The sequence below is a fragment of the Bombus bifarius genome, unplaced genomic scaffold (assembly GCF_011952205.1).
Source record: "Bombus bifarius isolate JDL3187 unplaced genomic scaffold, Bbif_JDL3187 scf7180000007966, whole genome shotgun sequence".
Lineage (NCBI taxonomy): Eukaryota > Metazoa > Arthropoda > Insecta > Hymenoptera > Apidae > Bombus > Bombus bifarius.
Window position 1 is genome coordinate 6,652,633 of NW_022884352.1, and position 27,963 is coordinate 6,680,595.

Below are 27,963 nucleotides of genomic sequence, written 5' to 3' on the forward strand. Positions count from 1 at the left end.
TTTCTCTTATCAGATTTTTATTTTATAGTTAAAATAAAGTAATATTTTTTAACCTTTTTATTATATGTTTTCTTATATAGCTAATAAATAACAATGAAAATAAAAATTAAGAAAGGTCTGAAGTATTGAACACAACTAATAATGGAACTGAATTGTTAAAATATATCAAATTAAATATAGATTTTTTTTGCTTTAATATATTAAACAGACATAATAAAACTAGTCTCTCATACAATCGTTATTCGTATTTAACAAGTTCTATCCACACAATACTATCAAGGATATACAAATTCATAGCATGTTATTTACAAATGAATACTACCATATTTAGTCACAGCAGCAGTTCATATTAGAATGTCATTTGTTCATAAAAATTAAAATTTTATAATATTCAATGCATGAATACAAATTTTTCGGATATTCTTTGAACACTACAGAAAATAGGTATTTATCCGTCATTATCCTTTTTTTGCTATATTGAACAATGTTAAATTACAATTTTTGTAACGAACATCTGACTAGCTTTTGTAGTCTCATTCTGTGTCATCTGCTTCTGATGATTGCGCAACGGGTAACGGTGACGGAATAACTAGTTCATCATCCTCAACCTCTTCTTCTGCAAGTAAAAAATCTTCTCCTTCGTGAATTTCTTCTTCTCTTACCGGCTCCGGTGGAGCTATCACATCTTGACCATGTTGTTTCAAATGATCTTTCAATGCAAATGCTCTACCATAGGATGCACCACAAATATAACAACTGAATTTTAGATTATTGTCTTTTTTGTGAGTTTGTATATGAGCACGTGCGGCGTACAAGGAAGCAAATGGGCGGGAACACTCAGTACATCGAAATGGTTTAGTGTGGCTGTTTTTGTGTCCTGCTAATTGAACACGTGTTTTGAAAGTTTTTGGGCAATAAGGGCACGTGTAAGCACGTTCTTCCCCGTGTGTAAGTAAATGATGATTATACACAGAAGAAGCTTTAAATCTTTTACCACAATGTTGGCATCCATATGGTCTGACACCAGTGTGAGTTCTCATGTGTAAAGTCAGACAATAAGAAACACGAAAAGTTTTACCGCAAACCTAAGAAATAATAAAGTATTTGTATAGTACTATAATAGAAATCACAATATCTTAATTATATTACTTATACTATGCTTACTTCACACGCGTGTGGCTTTTCTCCGGTATGAATACGTTCGTGTTTCACTTTCTCGTGAGGTCTCGTAAATCTTCGACCACAATGTTGACACTGATAAGGCTTTTGACTTTCTGCGGGTTCGGCAGTCGTAGCTGTTTCAGTAGTAGGTGGTGTTGGCGAATGTGGTTGACTTAGTTCTGTATGTACTGCGGCATGCATTGCTAAGCTATCAGCAGAATCGAATTTTCTATTGCATACAGTACAAGTTACAGAGTCACCAGAATGTAATGCCATGTGTGCTTCTTTGTATGATTCCGCTAACGTTTTACCTATGAACAATTAACAGTTGACTAAATGCAAATGTGTTTTAAGATGAAAAAACCAATTACATTCTTAAACTAAATATTCAAAATATTACCACACTCGGGACACGTAAATGTTGCACTAGGTGTTCCTTCAGGTGCATCAACATGCCTTGCTCTGACCGGCGCGTGCATTCGAGAATGCAAGCGCAAGCTTTTGTGCGAACAAAATTCTGTACCACAAGTTTCGCATATGAAAGTTTTTTGATTTGGATCAGGTTCACCTTCGTGTACCTTTGCATGTAGTTGTAATGCTTTCGGTGTTGCGAAAGTTTGGTCACAACTATCGCAACGATTATTGCCGTGAAGACATGCATGCACTCGGAAGTTTCCTAATTTGGAGAACTGCTGAAGGCACTGATTACATCTGTACATTCTCATTGGTGTTGCAGCTAATCTTTTTTCTCGTACCTATAATCAATATATATATATATATATATATACCAAAGAATATAAACATTTTTTTATAATATAAAAAGAAATAGATGTTTGTCATACTTTCACTCCTTCTACATTGGAAAAGAACTTTTCAATCATTGGTGCTTTAGTAGATTGAAGTGATGTTTGTGCTGGAGTTCTATCCCAGAATCTTTCTATTTGTACTACTTTTCTTGTATATAATCTTCCTTCACTGTCTACGCACTCTTCTGTACGCAGAGTATTCATACTCTGTCTTTGTCTAGTATTGATTACATTTCCTGATTCTGAATGTAAGGTGTTAGTTGCAGGTACTGTAGGTATATCATCTAACTGATCAGCTATTTCAAGTAATACTTCTTGTCCATCATGAAATTGTTTTATATGTTCCACAACAGAATTAAAGCTCATATCACAACTAGTACAACTATAAACTGCTTCTGGTTCTATCTATAATAATGAAATATTCTCTCTATTATACAATTTATTCATTTGTATACATGCTAATAAATAACGCCTTCCTTGTTTATACCTCACAAAGTTCTTGTTTAACATGTAGAAGCCCATCTTCATCTAATTCACCTACATCATTTATATGATCCATATTTATCAGAGTGCCAGTTTCTCCATCTAAAAGTTCTGACCCATCAGGTAAAATAGTAATTACATTTTTATTTCTGTTTTTATCATCTGTCTCTGAAGTGGTTGAAATTGTTACTAGTTGATCCTGGGATAAAGATTTCTCTTCTGCTTTGCTTGTGATATTAGGAACTTTTTCTGTAATCTTAAATTCCAGAGAATTTTGCTCCATTTGTGTCTCTTCAGTTTCCATCTTTTCTACGACTTTAATATCTCCTGATATTTTTATTAGAAACAATAATCAAATAAATATAATTAACATAGATTAAATTAAAATTTCTACACACCATTTTCATCAACTTGTATAGTTTGAGGTCCTCCAACTATCATAATTCCACTATCATTTACAGTTGCTAAAAAACTTTGATCTATTCCTTCGACATTTGTGTCCTAAAATTAAAATTATTAAGCAAACACTAAAATACATATAGTTATAAAAAAAGTTTTACTTGGTGCCAACCATTAACACTTCTGTGTCCGGATGAGATTCTTGTTGAGTTTCTTCTTTAGGCTCGTACTTTGATTCAGATGATGCCTCTGATTCAACGCTTTGTCCACATCGATCCAAATGTTGAATGAGTGCCATTACTGAGTCAGATCGCTGCGAACAACTAGGACAGTATAGGTTGTCCGTCATGCTTAATAAATGGTACTTTAATGACTGTGGATTGTTAAACGTTTCACCACAACACATCGGGCAAATGAGATTCAACGAGCCCATTATTTTTATCGTTTTACTGCCGACTTCGTAGAGGGTCTTTGTTGACCTTAACCTGGCCCTCTACTCCTTTTACAAACTTAACTGGTTTTTTTTTCGTTCGCCTATCCCTATCCTTAATTAAAAAATAAAGCCGGCTTCTCGTTAAGAACCTAACCTGACGATGAATCACAAAAATCAGTAAAATCTCTTAATTGTGTCCAGATACAGAATAATGTCATGATGTTTCTTCAGGAGACTTGATTTCCCATAGGATGTTTACTCAAGTATGATCAATTATATTACATAAAAATAAACAGCATCTCTTTCTTATAATAACAGCGATAACAAAACTCATTAGAGACGAACTTCAGCGCAAACAAATGCCGCACACAACAATCATGAAGTTAGGGATGTGATAAGTGAATCGCGAAGTCGGCCATTACATGCGAGTTTCGGTATAGAACTATCGAAGTCAAATTCAAGCTTTATCATATACAACATAATAATTGTCTTACTGTAACACGAATTATCATAATATCGTTGTATTTCCTATTTTGAGAATGTCAGACCATTTGCAATTGTAGACATATGTTAAAACAATTGAAAACTGTTGGTAATAAATTAGATGTTCAATTGACAAAAGGCGCGCGGTGTGTTCAAGTTCCGTTTGAACTTCATAATTACGAAACTTCCTGTAGCTTATTTTGTAATTTCTATTACCACTAAAAATTAAGTTTTGCAATATTTTCATTATAGTATATAAATTGATCGTAATCTATATTACTCATGTGCAAAATGCAAAATTTGTAGTATAGATAATTTTATGAATACTGGAGGATTGTAAAAGAATTGTTAATTACGTGTTTTTTTTAAATAACATACATTTTACTTATTTATCGAAGTATATTTACATTCTTTTAACATTTATACCGCATAGAATACCATGCGAATTAATAATAAGATCTTATGTTTGTATCTTATGACATAATTTCTTGTATGGAATATAAGATAGTCCCTTTTTATATTCTAATCAGCATGCTCGTGTTGAGCATTACTTTCACGCCATGTATTTTGAATTAATTCTACAAACTGTTGCCACCACCTGCTTTGAGATGTGAAGTATAAAGCACATGCAGTAATGAAGATCCATGAAAGGACTAGACAATAATCCGTCCCATTAGAAGGTGTACTAGAAACAGGGCCAGAAAAATCCAAAGATGTAACATATAATGATCCATTTGGTTGTAAATTAGTTATTTGTGTTATAAATCTTGCAAAAGCTTCCAATGTATAAACAGTGTAATTAAATTTTGCTACAGGTTTTCCATTGTGAACAAGCATTAATGTTGGGACTCCAACAATTCCGTATTGAGCATTAAAACTAAAAACATGGAAAACGCAAAATGTTTATAGACTTCTTTTAATCATATAAATAAATTGTTGTACTTTATTGTACTTATTACTTTTGGTATTTAATTGCGTCTAATGCCACTGCCTTAATATGTGGAAATGAACGTGGTAATGCATTAAAGTGCGGTGCAGCTTGACTACTGAATATACTCCATCTAGCATAAAATAATACTATCACACAAGTTCCTGGTAAAAGTCTGCCTTCTTTATCATTTCTACTTTTGTTTGATGGTCCAGGTTCTAAGATTAATAATTTCATTAATCTGGTTGCATTAACAATCTGAAATAGTTAATGCTTGTAATTTATTCCCTTCCATTTGAAATTTAACATTCTCAAATATTTTATTATGTTACTTCTACTGGTCCATAGACTTTATCCGTTAGGCAATTGACTTTAGTCACATTAGCAGTTGAATTGTTTATTGTCACGTTCGCTTCGATAATTTTATTCTCTTCTTCATATTTGATGTTTCCTGTATCAGGTTCAGGTTCTCCATCAGAATTTTTGAACGAAATTACTTCTAGCATCTCGCATTTGTCCATTCGTGCGAAAACACCTATCACATGAACTAAGCAGATAGGGAAGATTGAAATTGTATTATGATAGAAAGTGAAATAAAATATATGAATATCTCACCTAAAATTATAATAAGTAAACACAAATTCCTTTGAGAAAAATACATTTTATGTACATAACCTAGAAAACTGTTCGTGTGTTTCTGTTAGGAATTTGAAGGTGATTCAATTCACAAGTAACTTGGACGTTTTCCTATAAACACATGATATCTAACGAATGTTCGTAATTGCAGCATAATTCGCACTATCACACACGTAATAAGCAAGTTGATGCATCATGTTTATTTCCAAAGAAATAGAGGGATAGCGTGATAGACTGTTTGAGGTCGCATCGATCGCGTATCCTTCAATTTCAATTAATCTATAATTCGCCCGATTAATTTCACTATAATCACTTGAAGTGTGAAACATGAAATACAATCCGAAATTATTTTTATACTCTTGTATTAATGTAAATTTGATATCTATAATCAGAATACGATATTAGACAATATCAAATCGTAGATTTAAAAAATTGCAAGTTCAATTTTTAAAGAATTTAAGTAACATTTCAATTTAATTATATGTATATGTTAATATTTTTATTTATTATTATTATTATTATTATTATTATTATTAACATATGAATTTGTTTACATTATATTAAAGCGTGTAAATGCTTATTTATTTAAAGATTACCATGCCATAATTACCGATTCATTTGTGAATTATGAAATCGTTAATTTACAGAATAAATCTCACGCGATGCTGCGATCAAGCTCGTTGCTTTCGAGTGTATTCCACGCACCAGCGGAAGAAGAAAGAAAGAAAGACTTAAGAGTAGGAGTTGCCTCGCGTATCTAGCCACTTTCATTGTTATTCGATCTGCCTTACACCAAAGGTGCAAGCTGAGTACTCCCATCTCCTGAAGGAATAATCAGAAAATTTGTACGAAATTTTTCGTCATTTAATATCGAGTTTTCAGTAAGTACATACGTATATGTATAAATTTTAATTCATACTTTTCACTACTTTGACATGCACTATTTTAGCTGCTACTTTTTGCTGGTAATAATCAAAGTATATACTTTCTTTCTTTTTTTGCTTTATATTAGAGAGAAAATCTTTGCACTTTCCCTTACACTTTACTTTACTCTTACTCGATGTCATTTGATATTTATCGGTATATAATTTTTACAGAAACAATTAATAATTATTGTTAATTAATACAATAATATTATATATAATATTATATATTAATTACAGATAATAAAAATTACATTTGTCGTTGTATACTTTAACAATTTTATCTGATATAAGGAATTTATCTGAGAACAAATCTGAATGAAAATAATTGTCCAAGTTTGTTCTATTTTTTTTTGTACTGAATCTTTCTCTCTCTTTTTCTGGAACTGATCATTCATATAGATAATTAGAATTTACATTAATAATATTCTCTAAAGTGGATTCTTCAAAGTTTTGTCAAAGAAATATACGGCTTATGGCACAGGAACTAAGGTAGAAAAGATGATACTACGAAGATATGAATACTCCTTGGCAAAAAAATTGCAAAATCGACATTAGAGTGCCGGTTAACGGAGCGCGAAAGCACCAGCAGATGAAATCAACATCGAATCGCGCATTAGCATACAAAAATAGTGGTGCTGGCCTTATTCACCTTGCCAACCAAGATTCATACGTTCCGTCTAAACAATAAGATTTCGTACTTGAGATCCCGTAAAAAGGTTGCGTGTACCCGAATGAAACACTACGCCTACGTACACTACAGCGTTTCAGTATCGGTCAATTAGGAAATTGAGAAACTCGTGTTGCATCTGTGCTGGGAAATCGTATTGTTTTTCGTGTTATAACATCGTCCACCATTTAACAACTTGCAAGACTGAAGCCAACGTGTTTTGTACGAAACGCTAAATAGCATTGATTTTGTATAAGATTTCTCAATTGGAACTTGGCAAAAGTGAACATTGCATTTTTATGGATTAGAAATATCGCAAATATTGCTTTATTTTGTAGTAATTTTAAAAATTGGACATTACACAGAAGCGTTTGATAGTATTAAATTTGTGTAAGATTTTTCAGTTGCAAGTTTTGTGAAACTTGTATTTTCACGAATTGATAACATTTTACAAAATTTCGTAGATTTTTTTTTTTATTTTATGGTACTTCTCTTTAACTAGATATTAAGGAAAAGATTAGAATATATTCTAGCGTTTTGGAATATCAGTGCGACTAATTCGATAGTTACTCGGAAGAATTAATAATAATCGGTGAATACAATAGAGGCAGTTCGCGTCCAAATTGTGCTTCCTGGTTTCACTCGATTGTCGCTGAAATAGACGGAAGGAAGACGCATTCATGCTCTGTTTCAGCGGCTCGAATTCACTGAGTTTCTACAGGATATACCTACTGAGATATTTTAATGATGCCACCACACGTAGATGCGCCTTCTTGCCTTTTTATGAGCCTTGAAAGTGTCATTTCAGTTGTCTTTATCACAGAAACATAGAAAGGACAATGACCTGGCTACTTTTCTCCTCGTTTAAATGCTAGATTCTTATCAATTTTTCCCTTGAGTATTTTATGTTGTGGCAATCTGCAGATCTTTTTCTTCTTATCGCGATTTACGGCTGCAGCCTTATCATGTTGAAATTGAAACGTATGCAGTGACATTTATGTGATTATGTGTAATTGCATAAATGTTCAAAATTATTTTATAACCATGCTACTTCACTTCTTCTATTGTTTACAGAGATGGTGTCAGCATTTAAGGTATCAGTGATCTTGCTACTGGCATATTCATCGATCAGTTCTGCTCGTTCGAACATCGGCAATTGGGAAGCCTGCGGTGGAAGATTGGAACGTGCCCTAGATGCACTTCACAAAGACTCGAGCAGAAGGAAAGGACTTGAAGAGGAGGAAGCGGGAATGTTTTATCAACAAGAACTCCGTTCTGTACCACTTGAGATGTCAGTCTCCCGGATTGCTGTTAAAGTAATATTTATTACGTGAATTGCACTCAAATTTACATCAAAGATAGGAGTTTAAAACAAGTCTCGGATGGAAGATCGAATTTTTTCTTTAATAAATTATACACACAGAATAGTTGTCCGTTGAGATTTGTCAAAAGCTTTAAGCGGGAAACTTATATTTAAACTTGATTGTTAAAAAAGAATTCTAAACGTTAATTCCTTTTTAACATAGTTCTCTGCTGTTTAGTTGCCACAAGGTGCTAGAAACACCGGAAATCCATGGGCCAGGGTCGAAAAATGTATTTACGAGCCTGGCAACAATTCTCTGCAGACTCGGGTGATGTTTAATGATTTATCCGTCTCTGGGATAGTTTCGTTAATGCCGCGGGATCATCAGCCACCTATACCGGCTGAATCTTGTACGATGACTCTAAGATTGAGACGAGCAGGTGTTGACTTTTTAACAAGTCCAATCGCTCGTGGTAGAGGACAGATGCGCATACGAACGGAGTCCAGCTTCTTAGAGCCCAGATTTGCTTCTATCTACGCTTACGGTTGTCGCCCTACGCGTTTAGACAAGCAAATTAAAAGACAAGACAAGTGGCCTCCATTTTATCCACCTCGAGACGAGGTAATTCGTTTATTTCGCTTCTAATAAGTAGACTGCGGATATTGATGTATTTATGGGAAACTTAAAGGTGCAAAAATATAGAGATTACATATAACACGAAACAACATATTGTTGCTTAGGTTCCATTTCTTTAATCTTTTTCGTAAAACTATGACTTTGCGTAAATATCTGTAGTCTATAGTAGCTCAAAAAGACACGCGAACACTTATAGAAATCTTTTCTGAATATATTATTTATGTTATAGGAAAAAGTTTGAAATTTCATTAGCAACAAACTTTACCAATATAATCATAAAAGTGGTGCCTCGTTTCACAGATATAATGAGAGAATGAAATTTTATAATATATTAAAAATATACATACAATATATCCATAAAAGTTTTCTATGATACAGTGGCTACAAAAATTATGGGTACATTCCTTTATTTTCCACTGGAGCGTTTTTATCAAGTTCTACATTTCATCTTCGTAATATCCAAGTCCTGTATTTATACGAAAGTACTACCAAATAATACAGAATCTAATATACTCTGTGCCTATTAATTAACCCTTTAGCATATAAATGCTATAATAAATACAATGACATGTAAATACTTTTTATAGCCATTGTAAGTGCTCAGGTATTGATAAGTTATCCTCTAATTGACTTTTAATTTCTGCTGTATCAAGAATAAAACATTTAATCTTCTGCAGTATGGACTTCTGCCCCTAACATTGCACGATGATTACGAAGCAGCGGAGCCACGTCAATTGGTGGGTGTTTCAAAAGAAGTAGATATCGTTATACCAAACGAAACTCGCCAGTCTCGTATCGTAAGCGCACCTCTTACGAAATTAGGAATATGGAGAAAAAACATTTGGCTGACTAAATCTCCGCCAAGAGAAAAGCGAGCCCTGGTCGAATCTGACGTTGTCGTAAGTTCCTCGAGCGTTCGCCGCTTTCCAGGATCTTTCGAAAGTGGTCAGGAAGCCAGCAGTCATCCCATAAAGATATTACGATCTACGGAGACAATTACTCCTGAAGATTTTGCAACAGCATTGACCAGTAAACGGTCAAAAACCAACGAAACTGGCAATTGCACCGAACAACATCAAACGAGGCAAAGCAACTTCAACAATATAACGAAGATTCTTCCGAAAAATTTAGACGACAACAACGAATCAAAGGCGAACGTTAAAAGAGAAGATAGCTATCACATAAGTGAGAACGACGCGCCGAAAGAAACCAGACATTTGTATATCGATGAAACGTTGGATAATATTTTCCCAATTGACTTAGAAAACGACAGTAGAAATTGGCAGTCGAAAGAACACGTCGCCAGAGAAATGGAAGATGTGTTTTTACGCGGTGCCAGCCAGGCTTTGACCAGATACATAGAGAAACAGCTACATCCTGCTATTAAAGAGACACTTATGATTTCCATGGGATATACTATCAGTTACGGATAACACGTTCTTTCTTTGATCGATTAGTACCAATTTGTTGTAAATTCAATTTTTAGGAAATTTGTATAGGTATTGTAGGAATACGAGGAAAAAATCAGTATCGTCGTTGTAATAACGTTAATTTCTAGTCTTTAATACTGATGTCTAGAAAAGTGAAATGATAAATATTTTATTAAAAAACTCTTTGTTTTTAAATAAATCAAGTTGGAACGTTCGCTTTTTATGGTTAATACATGCATTTAGGATCAATTGCAAATGACAAATTATCGTAACTGTCCTTGATCCTTATTGGTCCTTCGTTTCTTTCTCTACGATTCTGGAAGTTAATTTAAATCTCAATTTCGTAACGAGATGTATTATTAACCAGAATATAAAATAGCAAGGCAAGAATGGATAAAGCATTTGTCGCTTTGTAGTTTAATTTCGTTTTGTTCGATAGAACCTATTTTATCTAATAATAAATTGCTAGTTGCCTATATAAATATTGCATAAATTTATAGTTTAATTAATCTGATAAATATTGTGATTTATTTCAATTATTAATAATACAGAGAAAATGGGCCTGAAAAATGAACTAAATTAAACAAATTTCCTTAATTAATTGAAACTAGATTTAAGAATAGATCGATTTATTACTTTACTACTGCATATCAGCTTTTCAAGGCAAATCTTAATATTTTCGAATACGATATATGTCATAGCATATTAGTTACATAATAAAAATAAGAAACACTATATTATATTTTATGTTATTACTGTACATTATTACTCTTCTTAATGATTTCCTTCTCGATGCGATATACGTTGTAAGTAGTACATATCTTAGCATTTTTTATTTCTTTTTTCTTTGTAGACCTTTGTTAATATTATATAAATATCCAAATATTGCAAAAAAGTTAAGACTAATTATCAATTATATTAGCATAACCAATCGGCAATCTGTTTCTATCGGCACTCCTATTGTTTGCTTTGTCGTACACTATTACCCTCCTTATCTGCGATCAAGGCATGTGCTGCCATGTATTATATAGCGAAGGAACTGAAAGGTAGATGACACCCCATGGCTTGTCCAACCCATGTTTCAGATCAAGTAGGTTAAGTTCTGTCTACAGATATGCCACGTCCCGCCATTTATTACATATCGAAGGAATTATAACTTAGGTCGTTTTTGGATAGATGGTATCACGTGGTTTATCCAACACACAGATCATGTAGCTCTATTTTTGTGTTCGGACATACCACATTTTGCCATCTATCCATAAATGCTCCAAGTTTCAGTTCCTTCACTACCTAACAGTTGGCTGTACATGACGAACGCAGACAGGAAGGGGATAGCGTGCGACAAGAACAAACGATAGGAGTGGCGATAGAGAGACACCGTCATAGTATTCGATAAAGACAGAGGGTAGGATTGATAATAGATGCAGAGGGGCTGATGTGTCACATGACAAATATAGACGATACGACTATGATTAAGATGGAAGACGGAGGCTGTTTGCTTAATTTATATAGATTTTTGTGAATGTTTCTGAAAATTTTTCCTATTTCTAAATATTTTGTGTTAGTTATAAACATTTACTTGTTTATTCCCACTTTGAATGTTCATTTACATTTAATATGTAAACAAAAATATATTTCGAAATTTTTGTACGTTCCCTTTTTCTAATTTGTGAAGATAGCGAGGATGAGGGCTTAGAGTGACGACAGTTAAGGGCGAATGATAAAACAGGAGGATCCTCTTTGTGATATTGATTTCTTCAATGAAATTGTGAGAATATACAGTAATTTACATCAAATTTAGTTTTATAATATAATGTAACATATTACCCATAAGCTATGCTATATTAAATGGTATAATACTTTTAAATGTATATAATATTGTAGATGTATTGTTTATATGATTTATAATGACGCATATATTATGTATGTGACAAAATATTATATACACGTAGGCAATGTAATAGAAATAATATAATATAAAATTTACATTTATTTTACTTAAAACTATGTCATGCTTGAATGCAGTGTTCACGGATTGAAAGAACTCATAGGATCCTGTCGTTTCTTGAATTTTCCAATGATTCTTGTGATTTTCCAATATTTTACGGCCGAAGTGGAAGGTTTGGTGCCTAAGTGTATGCATTTATAGGCAGTGTAACCTCCAGACAGGTACTTGTTTTAAAATGAACAAGTGACATTCGAGCCTAATAGGATCTAGGATAACAGAATCGGTGAAACGATTAGTCAAAGAAACGATTAGTCATGCTCAATCCAATTAACCATTCACAATCGAATCGTAAATTATAATCTGTATAAAATATAATTTGTAAGTTGTTTACAAAATATTGTTAATATCCGGTGTAAAGAACGCGCGTTTGCCGACGCGTTTGCGCGCCCAATTTTTGGACCGGTGCAGACGAGCGGTTTGCGTTAATTCGTCAATAGCTTTTACACGAAATTACCTTTCCGATCAGTTGTATCATAATACAGTTGGAGTACAATAGAGTACATATTGTTATTTTACTTCACGCGTAAAATGTCTTGTCCTATACACCCTATTTGTAATGTCATAAGAACCGCTACTATACTAAATCGATAACGTCGCATGCGATTCGAAAATATTATAAGGGTAGAATGACCTCCAAAACGAAAATGCATTGAATGTCACGTCTATTTTGTACCTCGTCTGTGGCACTAGTGTGGACAAGGACAGATAGAGAAATTAGTTCGCCTTTTCACCGCTATGTTACGATAGTATTTCATAAATCTCACAATAATTTTATGAAAACGAGATTACCATAACGATGAAAAAAGATATCGTGATATCACTAAAAATATATTTTTCTCAAATGCATAATCATTATCGGACATCGTTCGTCAAACTGTATTTGAATAATCGCAATCTATCGTGATATACATAATGAGGATCGAATGATTCTCTTATTATTACTGTATATGAATCTTTCAGAAGTCAGATTGATCAACTCTGTATTTTGTTGATTTCCTATTTCCACTACATAAGTAATCAATGTTTAATTCTCAAAAAATAAATGTAAATAAATTCTAAGGTGAACTTAGAAGGTAGTATCTGTAATATCATCGGTAGACTGCGAATTTTGATCCACTTAAAGAAAATTTAAAACTATAAAAATGCACAAAATATATATAATATATAAAAATATATGTATACAATATTCAAAATATCATACTCGTTGTAATACTTAGCGAATGAAACAAATCTCTACTTAGATTACACTTCATTAGTTGTGTTAGTAGACTAATCGTTACTTTTCTGTGCCTTTCCACTTATACAGTTGATCAATGTGGTTTCTGAAGGGCTCATATATCAATGTGTATGTAGGTCCCTGCAGAAGTGTAGAAAACGAATGATGGCGGTGCTGAGGGGTGAGAACGTCGAGGTGCTGCTTTCGCCCATATAGATCTAGCCTACAAATGTATACAGTATTTGACTCTGGTCATGGGTTAAGATTTCATTTAACTAGTTACAGAAAATCTCAAGTATCGTTTTTCTTGATAGAAGACAAATGAGATACGAATACCCACACATATTTTTTACATATTTGTTTATTTTACATATATGTCTAAAACCAAAGGCATGGAATCAGTTTAAGGAACTAATGGGGATAGCGATGGCCAGTTAACAAAGCAAAATCCCGGCCAGTTAACGCAGCACTATTTTATTGCCATATGCAACCCTAGCTGTTACTTATAAGTGAAGATGAATATGGTATTCATCTTTGCTCATGGGCAGATGATATTACTCTGAAGTTCTGGGACACGCGAAAAATGCCGTTTATTACAAGTTTTGCTATTTACAACTTTTACAGTATTTTACATCATTTATCGTGTCTCGCGATTACCGCGTGTTTGAAAATGTTAGAATTTTGCAGATGATAACGAAACTTGTAATTATTTATTATTTACAGGTTGTAAATTTCGAGCGATTATTATGAATTATTATTCAGAGAGTTAAAATTCTCTGTTCTTATATACATATCTATTTTAGTATGTATTACGTGCAAAGAAAGTTTTCAAGTGTTTCCAATGTGTAAATAAGATTTTGAACTATACGTAGACAATTTTTTCAAATTTTCAAATATATATCTTATAGAAACAATAAAATTATTTGAAAATTTGTAGGAGAAAGGGTCAAATATCCATTGTGAGTGCATGCACGTATGTGCATCACTACTCCTGCACACTTACGTCATAGTTACCTTGTGTGCAGGCCGGTGCACCCTTACCACGTAGCAGCGCGTGCAGCAGCAGCAGCAGCAGCCCGTCCTCTTTTCTACGTGTACGTATCATCCTTAGTGGAGGGGGTGAGATTGGTGCCATTTCAGTGACGTCAGAGTCGATCGTCAGGCGCAAACTGGGGGTTTGCGCCCACCATACTACGTCAGAATGACGAGCCGATAAACTACCTATCAGGTTTTTCTGCGGCGGGCGGGCCAACGGTCTTAGGGTAAACATTCCTTCTTTTTATTATTTCAAGTAGTTGCACGTTGTATTTCATTTGATTTTATTAAATAGTGATTTAATTTTGATAGTGAAGTAACCGTAAAGAAAGAAAAAAATGAAGGAGGGTGCTGAGGTGGTGGTCGGTGAAGCACGTTCTGGATTCTGGTTTCCAGGTGGCCACCGTTGGTTTGGCCGACGATGGCGAACTCGGCGGGGACGACGGTCGACGGCATCGACGTCGGCGAGAATGACGGTACGACAGGTGTGACCGGTGGCGGGCCTAGGAATCCTCTCATCTGCGGTGTCTGTCATGACTATTACAACGAGCCTTGTCTGCTGTCCTGCTTTCACACCTTTTGTGCCCGCTGCATCCGTGGCCCTCATCTTGAGGGAAAAGTCTCCTGTCCCATCTGCGGGTAGATAACAACGACTGTTATTGCATGGCGTCCTTAGGGTGGGTGACGATCCCAGGTCTGGGTTAGGTTCGGCTACTATGTGCATGTTATTACATTTCCTATTAGTTCTACTGTCTCTGTGTAAATTTTGTGTCTTAACATAGTGACAAAATTTGTTATGTCTTTGTCAGTTCCTTCTCCACGATGATCTTTTGCTTCGTACACTTTTGTTTCAATGATCTTGGGTTTAAAGAATGAAATTTCCTAATTGTTTTGATGTTTGTGGCATAGAATGTATGGGTGCGATAAGTTTTGCTTAACTTCATTGAGATATATATGAAATAAAACCCATATAGCTAAAGTTATTTTTATTGTTTGTATAAGTTGTAAATTATGTTTGTTTTGCAAGTACTTGTTTAGACATATTTCTTTATTGTAAAGTGTACGTGTTTCTGATTTATCGTTCAGAATGGAATTCTATAGATTCATCTTATTGTAATTGTTTATTCTGTTGTAATGGTTCTTTGAAATCCTTTTCTCTTCATATATGACTTCTCTGAGAATTTTTCTACATAGTTTGTGATAATATTCTTTTGCAAGAGTTGAAGTATTTTTCATATTATTCTTTACACTTTCTATTGCCTGTTACCACAAATTTACAATACATTACTGCTCATAGGCAACAGACACAGTTGAAAGATGGAGCACAACAACCACCGCCTGATCAGCTGATACGTCAGCTAGTTGAGTTGGCAAACTCTGAGAATCCACCTTGTGCCAACTGTGATAAACGGGACAAGTCTACTATGTTTTTTTGTACAACATGTGGTAAGTAGCAAACAATAATAAATGTAACCCCAATCATCCTACTATCTTATCCTTGAAACTTAAAACTATTTTTGAATATAGGACAAGCTTTGTGTACACACTGCAGGGAGAATACCCATCGTGCGAAGATGTTCTCTACACACGAGGTGTTACATATGAGCAAATGCACCAAGGATACACAACGTCGTTGCCCGACCCACGGAGAACAATACATAATGTATAGTCAAAGTGCCAAGTGCATGCTCTGCGCTACTTGTTTTCGCGACACCCCTGCGGATGCGAGGCTTCACTGCGTTGATATTGAAAGTGCTTGGCAACAGGCTTCGAAGAAGATGGAACGAGCTGTTAATTCCATTTGTGAGCTGCAAGCTGGCGTGCGAGACGGAGTGTTGGCTTTAAAATCACAATTGGATGAACTACGACATAGTTTGGATTCCGAAAAAAGGACATTGAATTCTTTCTGTCAGGGAATGCAGGAAGCCATAACGAAGACGCACGGAAGTACTCTGACAGAATTGCAGCGACAGTTTGAAACGAAGGAAAGGATGGTTCGAAGCCAATTGCTTTCATTAGGTAGTGCACTTCCTGTGCTGCAGATGCATTTAATGCTATGCACTGCCTTTACTAGCGGCGCGACGAAATATCAATTTCTCGAGCTAGCCCATCCGATGTTGGAACGACTAAGTCGAGTCGCACAATTAGGATATCCATCGAGGCCGCCTCTATTGACTGCACATCTGAAGACTAATTATAAGAATGAATTTGCTCGCGCACTGCAACCGTACATCGGTCAATCCCAGAAGGAATCATTATATGACCAAACTCACACGACGGCTCAACAGGATCCGCCAGTGATTCAGGTACTTAGATACATTTAGCCTGGCCACCTCTCGATTACGAATTCCATCTTTACGTTCATATTACAAGTTTCTTTTTCATTGCATTTCTCGCGCACACTTCTGTGTAAGTATTTTTGTTTACAGGATTTTACTCGATATATGATGTGGCTTGTACTTAATCGTATGGTGGTAGTTAGTAGCCAGATTAGAATACAGTCATTCTTGTAGCAAATTGACTGTTCTCGGCAGACGTGAAAACGTTTCGTTTCTTGTTAGTTTCTTAGCCGATGATGTGGTAGTCAGTATCAGACAGTTTATTCAGACCCGTATATATCTATATACATGTCTGACGTTCTGGGAAGAAATGGCTCAGAGTTTACGTGAGATATTTCTTTTCCAAGCAGAGCAGCAAGTCTGCTCACAGGATTCCAACCAAGAGCGGGACCGACGGTGGACCGTTTTCCAGCCACTGTCGAACATTTGATAGTCAGCTGAAGGAATTGAATCAGCAATTGCTCACTGTGAAGGAACGTTTAGAAGAATTACATCGTGATGTGGCAGTTCTGAGAAGAGCTAACACACCTCCGTTGGGCATACGTTACGAACAGGTGGCGAGGGATTGTCGGGTACTAGAGCAACAATTAGAGCATTATCAGATGGAACTAGAACGTCTTAGAAACGTGTTCGATACACTTTGGGATGAACAGTTATGTAGAATTCACATAGAAAAAGAAATATTCCATTCTCAGGTATTATTTAGATTTTATTATTGGCAAAGCTTGAACGTCTTGCAGATACGTTGATTAATGAATTCCTTTGTTCATTCAGATGAACGATATCCTATCGTTAAGAAGTCAGGTAAAACAATTGCAGAATCTTGCTCAACAATTAGAACCGTATATAAAATCTTTCGCAACCGGAGTTAGTGCTGGTGAAGTAAGCATGATAGCCTCTGATGCAGCCAGTAATCAGCATTTGCAGGCGTTACTGGATCACTTGGCACGTTTACAAATGCAGGAACCACCGCAACCGCAAACCCAAGCCCCGACCAAGGATCATCGACATTCGCGTACTACTGCAACTAGTGCAGATAACGCGCTTTACATGAAAGGTATTTACTCTTAATTTCAATATACTCCAATTTCAAAATTATCACGTGATCCACGTGAATTTTTCATTTAGAAACGAAGGAGGTACCAACACGTTGCCGTACTCCTTCCGCTGATGTCGAAGCTATCTTGGATTCGAGTGGAAACATTATTGTCTATGGAACGGCCAAATCAACGGACTCGAAAAGAGGAATGCTTAACCAATTGATCGAAAAAGCTAGAAGTAAAGAAGATCGTAAGAAATCGCCGGGAAGAGAGGAAAGTCGTGATCGCAGTCAGAGCCGACGACCGAGGAAGTCTCCCGACAATACGAAGCCTAAAACACCGCCTGGTCACTGGTCTGCCAGCAAAGTACGATCTTTGTATCGATCTCTGAAGGGTGGCAGTGGAGATAATTCTGCCGAGGGACTCGATCAACCAGAAAGGTGCACGGATTCCCAGCAACCACAGTCGCATACGACTGGTAAGAATAGATCTGTGAGGATTGTATGCACGAGTAAATAATGTTGCTAGAAAGAATTTGATGCTATAAATTTGACGATAGTTCAGAGGATTATGTAGATAGCATTTATGATCGATGTAAATAAAATCCTGATGAATGTACACGAGAATTATTGTACTATCGCGCCCAATTCAGGAACGAGTGCGGCAAAGTATCGCTTTCATTCAAAGTTATGCCGGCTAATTAATTAAGGTATAAGTTGATGCACAGAGTGGCTCGCTTCGGAGCAAACGTACTGACAAGTGATGCGGTTATTACATACTGTTCCACTTAAAACAATGTAATGGGTATTAATGGATGATGGACGATATTTCCATCTTTCTTCCAAGTTATACAGTTCGAGTATTCTTTTCATTCGGTGCACATCATGAAAATTTTAATTAAACCAATGTCTGTGTAAATGCACGGTTCAATTCAATTCATCATTCAATTACCTATCTCTCATGCCAAATTCTTCAAATTCTTCTACATAATAGAACAAACATTTTACATCAAACATCATTTAAAAACCATATATCTTAGCTACATTGTTTCTTTTAATTTTACAACATCGGTTCTCCGAAACATTAATATAACTAATTTCTCAAAGAAGGGTGCATGAAGCGACATATTTGATTTTATCATCCTAGTTCATTCATTTAAATCATTCACATACTTCTAGCAGGGGAAGAAGGAGAATATCAACGAATTTCGGAGGCGTCCAGCACGGGAGAGGTGAAGAAGCGAGTTCAGGCTCAGGTACACGCGGTTCCCGACGAGCAATCGATTCCTGCAGGCAAGGGAACCAAAGTGTATCCAGCTAGTGACTCGGAGGATGTGTTCTACGCGGATGAGAAGGCCTCGACGGAGGTGAGGAGACGTCGACGTGCGAGCTGTGACAGCTTAAGTACCACCGGCTCGGGAAGCAGGCGATCGAGTATTGTCGATGGGACGGTAGGTCAATCCGCGCAGGATCCCAGGAAAACAATGGTTCTTTTGATCGGGCCTACACCGAAGTCGTCGTCTCTGGTGCAGAAGCAGCGTTCCTGGGAAACATTTCCTCGGCCAAAAAGCAAACGCAGTGTAACGGCCAGCGAGGGGGGAGCCTCATCTCTTAGCCAGCTGAAGAAAACGGACAGTTTCGAGGGGCACGAGGAAACCGTGAGAACACTGGTGGCGGCCGTGCAGGAGACAAGGTCACACCTGCATCATCGTCACGTGCATCATCATCGTCATCATCGAAAGAGCAAGACAAATTAAAATGATTCAAAGGAAGCCACGGTGAAGGTTTCAAAGAAGCTTTCTTTCAAGAGGTATCCGGCCCGGATGGCCAAAGCGCGCAAGTAGATGTTAAGTAGAAAGAAAATTATATCGAAATAAAAGTATTTACTAGGCTGTTCTGAGTAGTTAGGCTGCGTTTGGCTATCCGGGAAGGAATCGATACCCTCCAAAATAATGCCTAGCATACATCGGGGAAAGTATTATAGAAGGACTGTACTTTTTCGACCGATAACATATTGTTATTGGTAGAAAAAAAATAATACATTGTTACGCAAAATGGTACTACGAGGATTTTTTTCCAAGTATTTTGAGCGTTTTATTAGAGGTATTATAATAAACATAAAGGGCATTTCGTGTGATGTATATAATACCACAGACGAAGATGATCTTACGAATTAGGAATCGTTTATCGCTATAAACTGCTATTGATTAAAGCACCTTCGACAAGTGCATGTTTTTACTTTTACGAGACATTGTAAATTTTTCGAATGTTTTATTTCTCGGTCTGGACCAAGAAGTGTTTTCAACGTTTATATAATCATCTTATATAATTGATCGAGTAATTTCTACTCCCATGTATGTCTAGTCAGAGTTGTTTCAGGGTCAACCAGCCTTCAACGTAGAGCAGTCTTCAATTTTTTATCGAACAGCGTTTTGATTGCACTTTGAAACGCCGAAGGTCATAATATTGCTGCCAATAGTCAAATAATACGTAAAAAAAGTATACATATTACATATACGTATATAAAAGAGAAAAAAGAAATTAATAAATGATACTCTTACTGTTGATGCAATCCTTACATGGTGCATAAACATTCAGAGGCTCAAAATAGGATTATAGGAATACGTCGATAAACTATATGTGGGTATTATGATTTAATTACTACTACTACTTACTACTACTACTACTACTACTGCTACTACTACTACTACTGCTACTACTATTACTACTATTACTACTACCACCACTACTACCACTACTCCTACTCCTACTATGAAAAAGTATAAGAAGGAAATAAGCAAGAAAGAGGAGAAGAAGAAGAAGAAGGAGAGTGGAAATGAAGGAAATAATTTCCCATACTGCTCAAATCATGTGTTTTCTTTAATTTGAAATTAGAATTGGATTAAGAAGAATGGATTTTGTAAAGTGAACAATTGAAATTGAATCGTGAAAAAAAAGGAAGAATTAGAATTTATATATAACAAATTCAAATTTTATATATAACAAATACAATGTACACTCAATCCCTATAATTGAACGACGAACGAATCATCGATTGTACATGGAAAATCGAAGTGATTGCATTTTGTTCTGATAAGAAAAGACAGCCTAATTACAACTGTACTTGTAATTTGCCAAACACACGAGGATCCATCGTCTGCAATTGTACTTCAATTATATAGGAGTATAATTGCGATAAATGTTTTTACAATTACATACACGTGTCAAATATTGAAGTGATTGTTTCATTAGAAATACACAATACTCAGCTTCCACGAAAAACGAAGGTTCCTCGTGAAAGTTAAATACAATCGTTAAAAAATTAAGAAGATATCACGGTCTTCGTACAGATCATGAGTTATTATAGTAAGTGTACACGATTAATTATGTATGAAAAATATCGAATTGCTGATAATATAGAGAAATATACAAGTTATGAAGTATAAAAATCGTTTAATTATCGATAGATATTTCCATTATTCGATGCAGACAATTTACTAACATGATTTTACGTATTCTTTTATTTTTTTTTCCTACTAGAGTTCAAGTCCTACAATTTTGTATGTACAGTTTATATTACTATAACAAGCTATTTATACAATTATTTTTTGTAGAACTGATGCAACACGTTTTTCCAACACAGTTTGCTTTATATTTCTAAATTTTAATAAGATTTAAGAAAAAGATATGGGGTATAATAAAAGATATCAAAATGAAGACGTTATACTCGTTATATTCGATAAAATCTATCTGTTTTATACATATGGTATTATAACATTAGTATTTAGATTGTAATCTGAATTATGTCATTTTTATCTTAATAAAGTATATAACGCACAATTTATTAGCTATGATAGTATATAAAAGTAAATTTACATTTTTCATTTCTTTTTTAATTATCAAAGTTTCTCTATCAAATACTTATTCTATTTTTCATACATCTACTTAAATTTAAGAATAAATACATGATGATGATTCTTGCATTATCCATCTCCTAATCTCAAAATTTTTAATATCAAAAATATATTTACAGGACAGGTGAAGTTTAGAAAAATCAGTTACAAATAAATTAATTTGAAATGAAATGTCATATTTATTATTATTTTATTATATTCCCTTGTATTTTTTTCAAACTATTAATATTGGTTACAGGTGGCAAAAGCTTTTCCTCTAGTCCTATTTGTGTTTTTTGATTGTTAAATCCACAATTAGTTTTTTTTGTTTCTTCTACATTAATTAGTTTCAAAATAACGTCTTTTTCAGCTGAATTTAACATTGTATTAAATGCTTTTTGAAAGCAATCTACCAAACGTGTTAGTTCACATGAGGTAACGTTTTTACTGACATTTAATGTTGAATTAAATGGATTATGAATATAAAGAGGCGAGAAATCATTTTTCGATTTGTATCTTCCATCTCTTATACAAATTGCTTGCGTTTTAAAATCGAAAATACTATAATATTCAAAAAAATTAAATAAAAGATTGTGCAAATCTTCATCATTGGTACGCTTTATGGATTTTTTCCAACTTTCAATCCAATTAAAATTAGGATCTGCTGCTTTGCTGTCACTCTTACTGAGTTCTGTAAACAGAGAAATAAAAAGTACAATACAATAAATGAATATAAAGAATTTTTTTAATGTTCATACTTACCTACAAAGCACTTTATGGTGTTCACAGATGGTAATATATCTTTCGTTTGTAAATAAAATATAATTAACAAAGTAAGGGAAAAATTTGTTATCCAGTGACCTGGCTGTTCCTTTGTCAAATTCATAACTCTTGCCCACTTACGAATGGTGCAAACAAGTGGCTTAATGCGCCAATCCAATTGTCCATATGTATATAACAACTCGGACATGTGTAATGCAATCCTGTACAAATAATTTCAAAAACTATTGTAATACCCCAAAAAGATGAAAAATATATATATATATATTTTTATATAATAAATATTTATTACATACAGGTTTGTGCTACTAAGATCACATTTCATATTTGTATATGAGTTATAAAATTTAATTATAGGAACCCGAGCTTCAAGAATCTTTCTTATATCATTGATTCCAGGAATACATATTTTCATTACTGTACCTACTGCTTCTAAGAATTCTTTTTGTTCATTTCTTTCTGCAAGAGGGACACTTTGTGTCATAAACAAGAACTTCCTCCAGTTCTGAAAACAAAGCAATTTTTTTATCAAAGGTATACAAAACTGGTAACATAATTATACAGGGTGGTTGGTAACTGGTGGTACAAGCGGAAAGGGGGTGATTCTACGCGAAAAAAGAAGTCGAAAATATAGAATAAAAATTTTTCGTTTGAGGCTTAGTTTTCGAGAAAATCGACTGTGAATTTTCGCTCGGTACGCGTACGGTACGTTATAACGGATTTCACTGTAGATCATTGTCTCGATGGAAAAATTAAAAAAAAATTTTTATTCTATATTTTCAACTTCTTTTTTTGCGTAGAATCACCCCCTTTCCGCTTGTACCACCAGTTACCAACTACCCTGTATATACGTCAAAATACTTCTTCATACTTACAATTTTTGTATTACTACTCACAATAGTTTTACATAGTAAATCAAGATCACATCCTTTTTGACCAAATCCATTAACAGAGGATCCAAATGGTACCACACATATATTGGGAAATAACCTAGATAAGTAATATGAAATCTCATTAGCAGTATAAAATCTCAGTCTTATGTCTAGATCTGTAATTTTTAAACAATTGTATAGGGCTATCATTTGATCTGACGCCTAAAACATTAAAACATTTTCTATTATTATATGTAGTTTATAATCATAAAATTAAATTTATAGTTTAATATGTTAATACATTACAGAATCTACTTGTTCCAGTAATTTGTCAATTTTATTTGGCGTTGGAGCTTTAAAGTTGGAATATATACTAATATTTTCTTTTGGTTTATCTAGATAGATTTTATTCCGTGGTTTAAATGAAAATAATGGTGTCACACTTTGAGCACATTCTACATCTGTTTTAAAGACAGCTATATCTCTGAGGAGTCGCACATCTTCAGTTGATTGTAATTCCATTAATACAAAATTCTATAAATAATTATACTACATTGAAATTATATATAAAGTTCATTAAATTGTATATTATAATGTTTAAATAAAGATCTATGAAATAAAAATTTCAAATGTCTACACTTACGTTATTATTCGCTGTATAATAAGGAAAAATGTTTACAACAGTTACATAATATTTACAAAAGTGTTCAAACTCACTAATATGTTTCATATCAGATAGCTTTACTAAAATACATTTTTTTGCTTCATTCTGCCTGAATTTAAGCATTTGATCAAATGGTTCATAATTTGTATGTTTATCTGCACCTACAAAATATATTTCTCACTTCATACTGCTTTAAATACTGATATTTACTGAACAATATACATATAACAATGCTGATAACACTTGTTATGTTATTTAACTAAAGGAGATTAGTTTATTAAATATTAGATATTTATCAATTATATTATATTATACAAATGAATGTTAAGGCTTCAATTAGTAAGATAATCTTTAATAAATGAAATAAGAAACGAATAAAACAATAACTAAATTATAATGAAGGAAAAGAACCAATTGATATAGAGTTGAAGGCATATTTAAGAAAAAAAACAGGAGAGAAAATAATACGATCATTGAAAGTTATGATCTTGCGAGTAAGGTTATGACACTAGAAATACAATTTTTTATAAAATTATCTTTCTGAAAGCATACCAACTTGATTGGAATATCTCATAACATTGTGTTCCGTTACAAATCTCTTTATATTTGTCGTACATTTACAATATAATGTATTTAATACAAAACCAAAATTACTATTAATACGATGAACTAGCGCCATTTTTAGGCTCTATATTAGCGCAAAATCGTTGCCAAACACGTGGTGATTATTCCATTGACTAACAAGAACAGGATAGATGTGATATTAAATGGGACTTCGTGTCTCAGTTTCTGAAATACTGAAAATAATTCAATTTGGAGAAAAATCAGTGTTTCTTATGTCTTCTGCGATTTGCTACGGTGAACATAGGAATTAATATTTAACTCATCATCGAAAACGAGGAACCCAATATATCCATGCATATATACATATATGTATATAAACAAGAATTTAACAAGCCCCGTGCACACGTGCATATGTGAGGCTGTAAGAAATGCCTATTATAAGTCAATTAAAAATGAATATCATCAATATATTCGATGGATTTAGCTTTTTCAAACCACACGCAACGTCCCACACCATGCAAACCACACGTCAATCTGTCAATGACTATGTTATGTATGCAGCCGGTAACTTATCATGTGCATAGTAAATGAGAAAACAATATAGACTGTCCAGATCACACCATAAGAAGGAGATAGCTACACAAAGTGATCCATTTTATGTTTCTAAATACATTTTCAAAAAACGTTCGTAAGCCAGGTTTATTTCATTTGTGCGCATCTTTGAATTTTGAATTCGAACGTATAATGATAATCGAATGTAGGTAAGGATGAGAAAGTATAGATATGCGAGGATAAGGAAGATAGACTGGCAAACTGGAGATCTCATATGAAATTATGTATACACATACAATATACATATCATGTACAATTTTAATTTTGATTATTATTAATGATTTATTATAATTGATTGTTCTAAAACTGTTCTTGAACGTATGCAAAAATATTAGTGCTGTTAATTCAACTTGACTATTTTGTTATATTATTACGACTAATTTTTTTCAATTACGTCATACAATCATGCATACTAGATATACTGTTTCTTTAGCATGAGCCAAATCTGACATAAAGATTACGATCTGATATCGAATAAAAGGAATTCGCAACAGACTTGGGAATGTCATCAAAAATTTATTGAACAGGGTTATATGTAATATGTAGCTTTGTTTTTTATTCAAACTGTATATAAAAAAAGATAACCATAAATCTGTCTACTTTATAAAGCTTTTGAGTATAAGTACCATACTAACATTTTTTTAGGATACATACTATGGTGCTACTTTTGAACTCCAAACTTTCAGTAAATCTACAGATGCTTCAAATACACGTTCTAAAAATTTATGCAAATCTTACAAAGAAAAGATTAATGAATCTTATGTAAAATTAAATATTGATTCCAAAAATGTTTGATATTAAGTGAATAATTTCCTCGCTAAGGTTTCAGAATAAGTACATAACACTAATAGAGAAGGCAGCAAGTTTAAAAGAACTTAAATTCAAGGAGATAAACTCAAGCAATCAGTTGTGATCAATTATGCAATTGCGATTCCCTGACTTGCTCATTCAGTTGCTTTTCTCACGCCAAGATAAACCGCCTTACAGACAATCGGCTTGACAGTTTGCCATTGGCGAGATCGATTGCCAAGATTTCTAAAAAAAAAAATCACTTTCACCCCGCTTGCGTTTCTAGCTGAGTCTGTCTGTACTTTTTCTTGTTTTTATGTGAAATACTGCACCAACGTGCAATGATTCTTTCATTGGCCTCTCGAATCCTATTGAACTCCTCTTAACTCAATAAACAGCTTCTCTTGGCACGAGTGTAATGAGAAGCAAGGCCATTCGCAGAAACTGTAACCAGTTTCGATATTTTCGCATCTCTATCTAATATCTACGCGGTTAATAAGAATCATATATCCGTAGAAATAATATGACGATCACACGAAGGATATGACCAAGAAAAACACGACAAGTATAGTTTTATTGATTTTCTGATTCCAATGTCATTTTATGATTAAACAGAAAACTCTTAAGATAATATGATCGAAAATGCAGATAACCTTCCAAATCTAAAGATGTAAGTCTTTCAAAGATAAGAGTCTCAAGCTTTTTAAAAATAGTTGATAGATCGGCCAAATTTTGAGAGAGCCAAAGGTGTAATTATTTAAGACAAATGATATTTTAATATCTTCAATGTTGTAATATCGTGACGAGCAATATTTTGCAAATTTTTATCAAAGAACATACGTTTAGTGCCAAATTTTGAAACTACTTTCCTGTAGAAATATAGGAAAATAAAGAAATAGGAAAAATAGGAATAGGTAGCTTATCGTGTTCTTCCTCTGTAGTTCTTGTCGTTTCTTCAGTTAAATTACCATAGATCCTTCTTTCGACGAAAGTAAACGTTTGTCATCATGGAAATATTGATAAGTGTTCATGGAAGAAATTCACACGAAAAATACCTATCGTTTGCATCCGCGAATCTCAATTAATTCCAAGAACTTTGTTATGTCACGAACGCTGCACATCGACGATTCCCAAATAGATAAATCGTTTTATATTTGTTCGTAGGCAGTTTTCGCCATTTACGAGACAGACTTTCTCGTTACGATTTCTGAGCGACGAGTGGCGATTCAATTACGACAAGCATTTCATGGTACGTGTTTTTAGCCACCTAGCAGAAAGAGATCGGAGAAGAAATAGGTTAATTGTCTTCAAAATACGCGGCCAGTCATTACGCTCTTCTGGACAAGACTAAATAAATTGGGTGTTGCTAGAGCGATTCGTTTCTCCGCTCTTCTCCGTTATTATTCACACTTTTTCTACGTTTTCGCCGAAAACAGCACGCTGGCATTAACGCCCGTCCATACGATACGATCGCCAACATCCTAAACGAGAGAAATTCCAACTGGTAATTTATACCCTCTTCCTTAATGAAAGTTCGGTCAATTCTCTTTTCATCTGGAATAAGAGATTGCGGAGCACAGTTATACGAATTTCTCTAAGCATTGGTTCATCTGCTGGAATCCTTTTTTCTTCCTCTTCCATTTGCCCGCTAAATTTCGATGGTCACGCAACGGATCAATTCTAAGATCATTTTTCATCGTATGCTTTTTATTAAAATTAAGGGTTTCATCGAACCACCACATGAATCTCATAGACTGAAATAACTTGTGAATCCGATTCGAAATCTCATCTCGGGGCATTAGTGGCAAGAGCAAACGATAATTACGCAATTTGCGTGTCGAGGAAAGTAAGTACATAGGT

General features: G+C 34.2%; 5 protein-coding genes across 15 annotated transcripts; 2 read left to right on the top strand and 3 right to left on the bottom strand.

The window, feature by feature from the left end:
• Positions 1 to 190: 190 nt before the first annotated feature.
• Positions 191 to 3,730, bottom strand: LOC117205192 (zinc finger protein 135-like). Of its 2 annotated transcripts, none has more exons than XM_033443368.1 (7): positions 3,022 to 3,730; positions 2,849 to 2,951; positions 2,455 to 2,765; positions 2,004 to 2,372; positions 1,562 to 1,916; positions 1,165 to 1,472; positions 191 to 1,085 (listed from the first exon to the last, which is right to left on the bottom strand). In XM_033443368.1, the coding sequence occupies exons 1-7, from the start codon at positions 3,280 to 3,282 to the stop codon at positions 534 to 536; spliced, it is 2,259 nt and encodes a 752-aa protein (XP_033299259.1). In that variant the 5' UTR covers positions 3,283 to 3,730; the 3' UTR covers positions 191 to 533. The 2 variants fall into 2 exon arrangements, with proteins under 2 accessions (XP_033299259.1, XP_033299251.1); XM_033443360.1 differs by having other exon boundaries at positions 2,455 to 2,777.
• Positions 3,731 to 4,140: 410 nt separating this feature from the next.
• LOC117205180 (thioredoxin domain-containing protein 15) lies at positions 4,141 to 5,601 on the bottom strand. Of its 2 annotated transcripts, none has more exons than XM_033443339.1 (4): positions 5,309 to 5,601; positions 5,026 to 5,240; positions 4,725 to 4,951; positions 4,141 to 4,642 (listed from the first exon to the last, which is right to left on the bottom strand). In XM_033443339.1, exons 1-4 carry the CDS (start codon positions 5,352 to 5,354, stop codon positions 4,288 to 4,290), a joined length of 843 nt encoding a protein of 280 aa, XP_033299230.1. In that variant the 5' UTR covers positions 5,355 to 5,601; the 3' UTR covers positions 4,141 to 4,287. The 2 variants fall into 2 exon arrangements, with proteins under 2 accessions (XP_033299230.1, XP_033299238.1); XM_033443347.1 differs by having other exon boundaries at positions 5,026 to 5,228; positions 5,309 to 5,569.
• Positions 5,602 to 5,641: 40 nt separating this feature from the next.
• LOC117205173 lies at positions 5,642 to 10,708 on the top strand. The gene is made up of 5 exons (XM_033443327.1): positions 5,642 to 5,698; positions 5,977 to 6,210; positions 7,997 to 8,238; positions 8,464 to 8,847; positions 9,540 to 10,708. The coding sequence occupies exons 3-5, from the start codon at positions 7,999 to 8,001 to the stop codon at positions 10,293 to 10,295; spliced, it is 1,380 nt and encodes a 459-aa protein (XP_033299218.1). The 5' UTR covers positions 5,642 to 5,698; positions 5,977 to 6,210; positions 7,997 to 7,998; the 3' UTR covers positions 10,296 to 10,708.
• A 2,490-nt stretch (positions 10,709 to 13,198) lies between these two features.
• On the top strand, positions 13,199 to 20,540 carry LOC117217177 (RING finger protein 207-like). 8 transcript variants are annotated; one of them, XM_033464592.1, is made up of 11 exons: positions 13,199 to 13,560; positions 13,654 to 13,711; positions 14,454 to 14,475; positions 14,542 to 14,778; positions 14,948 to 15,190; positions 15,849 to 15,997; positions 16,079 to 16,857; positions 17,241 to 17,585; positions 17,665 to 17,947; positions 18,019 to 18,408; positions 19,109 to 20,540. In XM_033464592.1, the coding sequence occupies exons 5-11, from the start codon at positions 14,973 to 14,975 to the stop codon at positions 19,684 to 19,686; spliced, it is 2,742 nt and encodes a 913-aa protein (XP_033320483.1). In that variant the 5' UTR covers positions 13,199 to 13,560; positions 13,654 to 13,711; positions 14,454 to 14,475; positions 14,542 to 14,778; positions 14,948 to 14,972; the 3' UTR covers positions 19,687 to 20,540. The 8 variants fall into 8 exon arrangements, with proteins under 8 accessions (XP_033320483.1, XP_033320467.1, XP_033320491.1 ...); XM_033464576.1 differs by having other exon boundaries at positions 13,199 to 13,711; XM_033464600.1 differs by lacking the exon at positions 14,454 to 14,475.
• Positions 20,541 to 20,899: 359 nt separating this feature from the next.
• Positions 20,900 to 24,896, bottom strand: LOC117217215 (poly(A) RNA polymerase, mitochondrial). Of its 2 annotated transcripts, XM_033464644.1 has the most exons (7): positions 24,691 to 24,896; positions 24,118 to 24,299; positions 23,781 to 24,008; positions 23,478 to 23,696; positions 22,899 to 23,107; positions 22,585 to 22,805; positions 20,900 to 22,513 (listed from the first exon to the last, which is right to left on the bottom strand). In XM_033464644.1, exons 1-7 carry the CDS (start codon positions 24,815 to 24,817, stop codon positions 22,029 to 22,031), a joined length of 1,671 nt encoding a protein of 556 aa, XP_033320535.1. In that variant the 5' UTR covers positions 24,818 to 24,896; the 3' UTR covers positions 20,900 to 22,028. The 2 variants fall into 2 exon arrangements, with proteins under 2 accessions (XP_033320535.1, XP_033320544.1); XM_033464653.1 differs by lacking the exon at positions 24,691 to 24,896 and having other exon boundaries at positions 23,781 to 24,023; positions 24,118 to 24,205.
• Between the last annotated feature and the right edge of the window lie 3,067 nt (positions 24,897 to 27,963).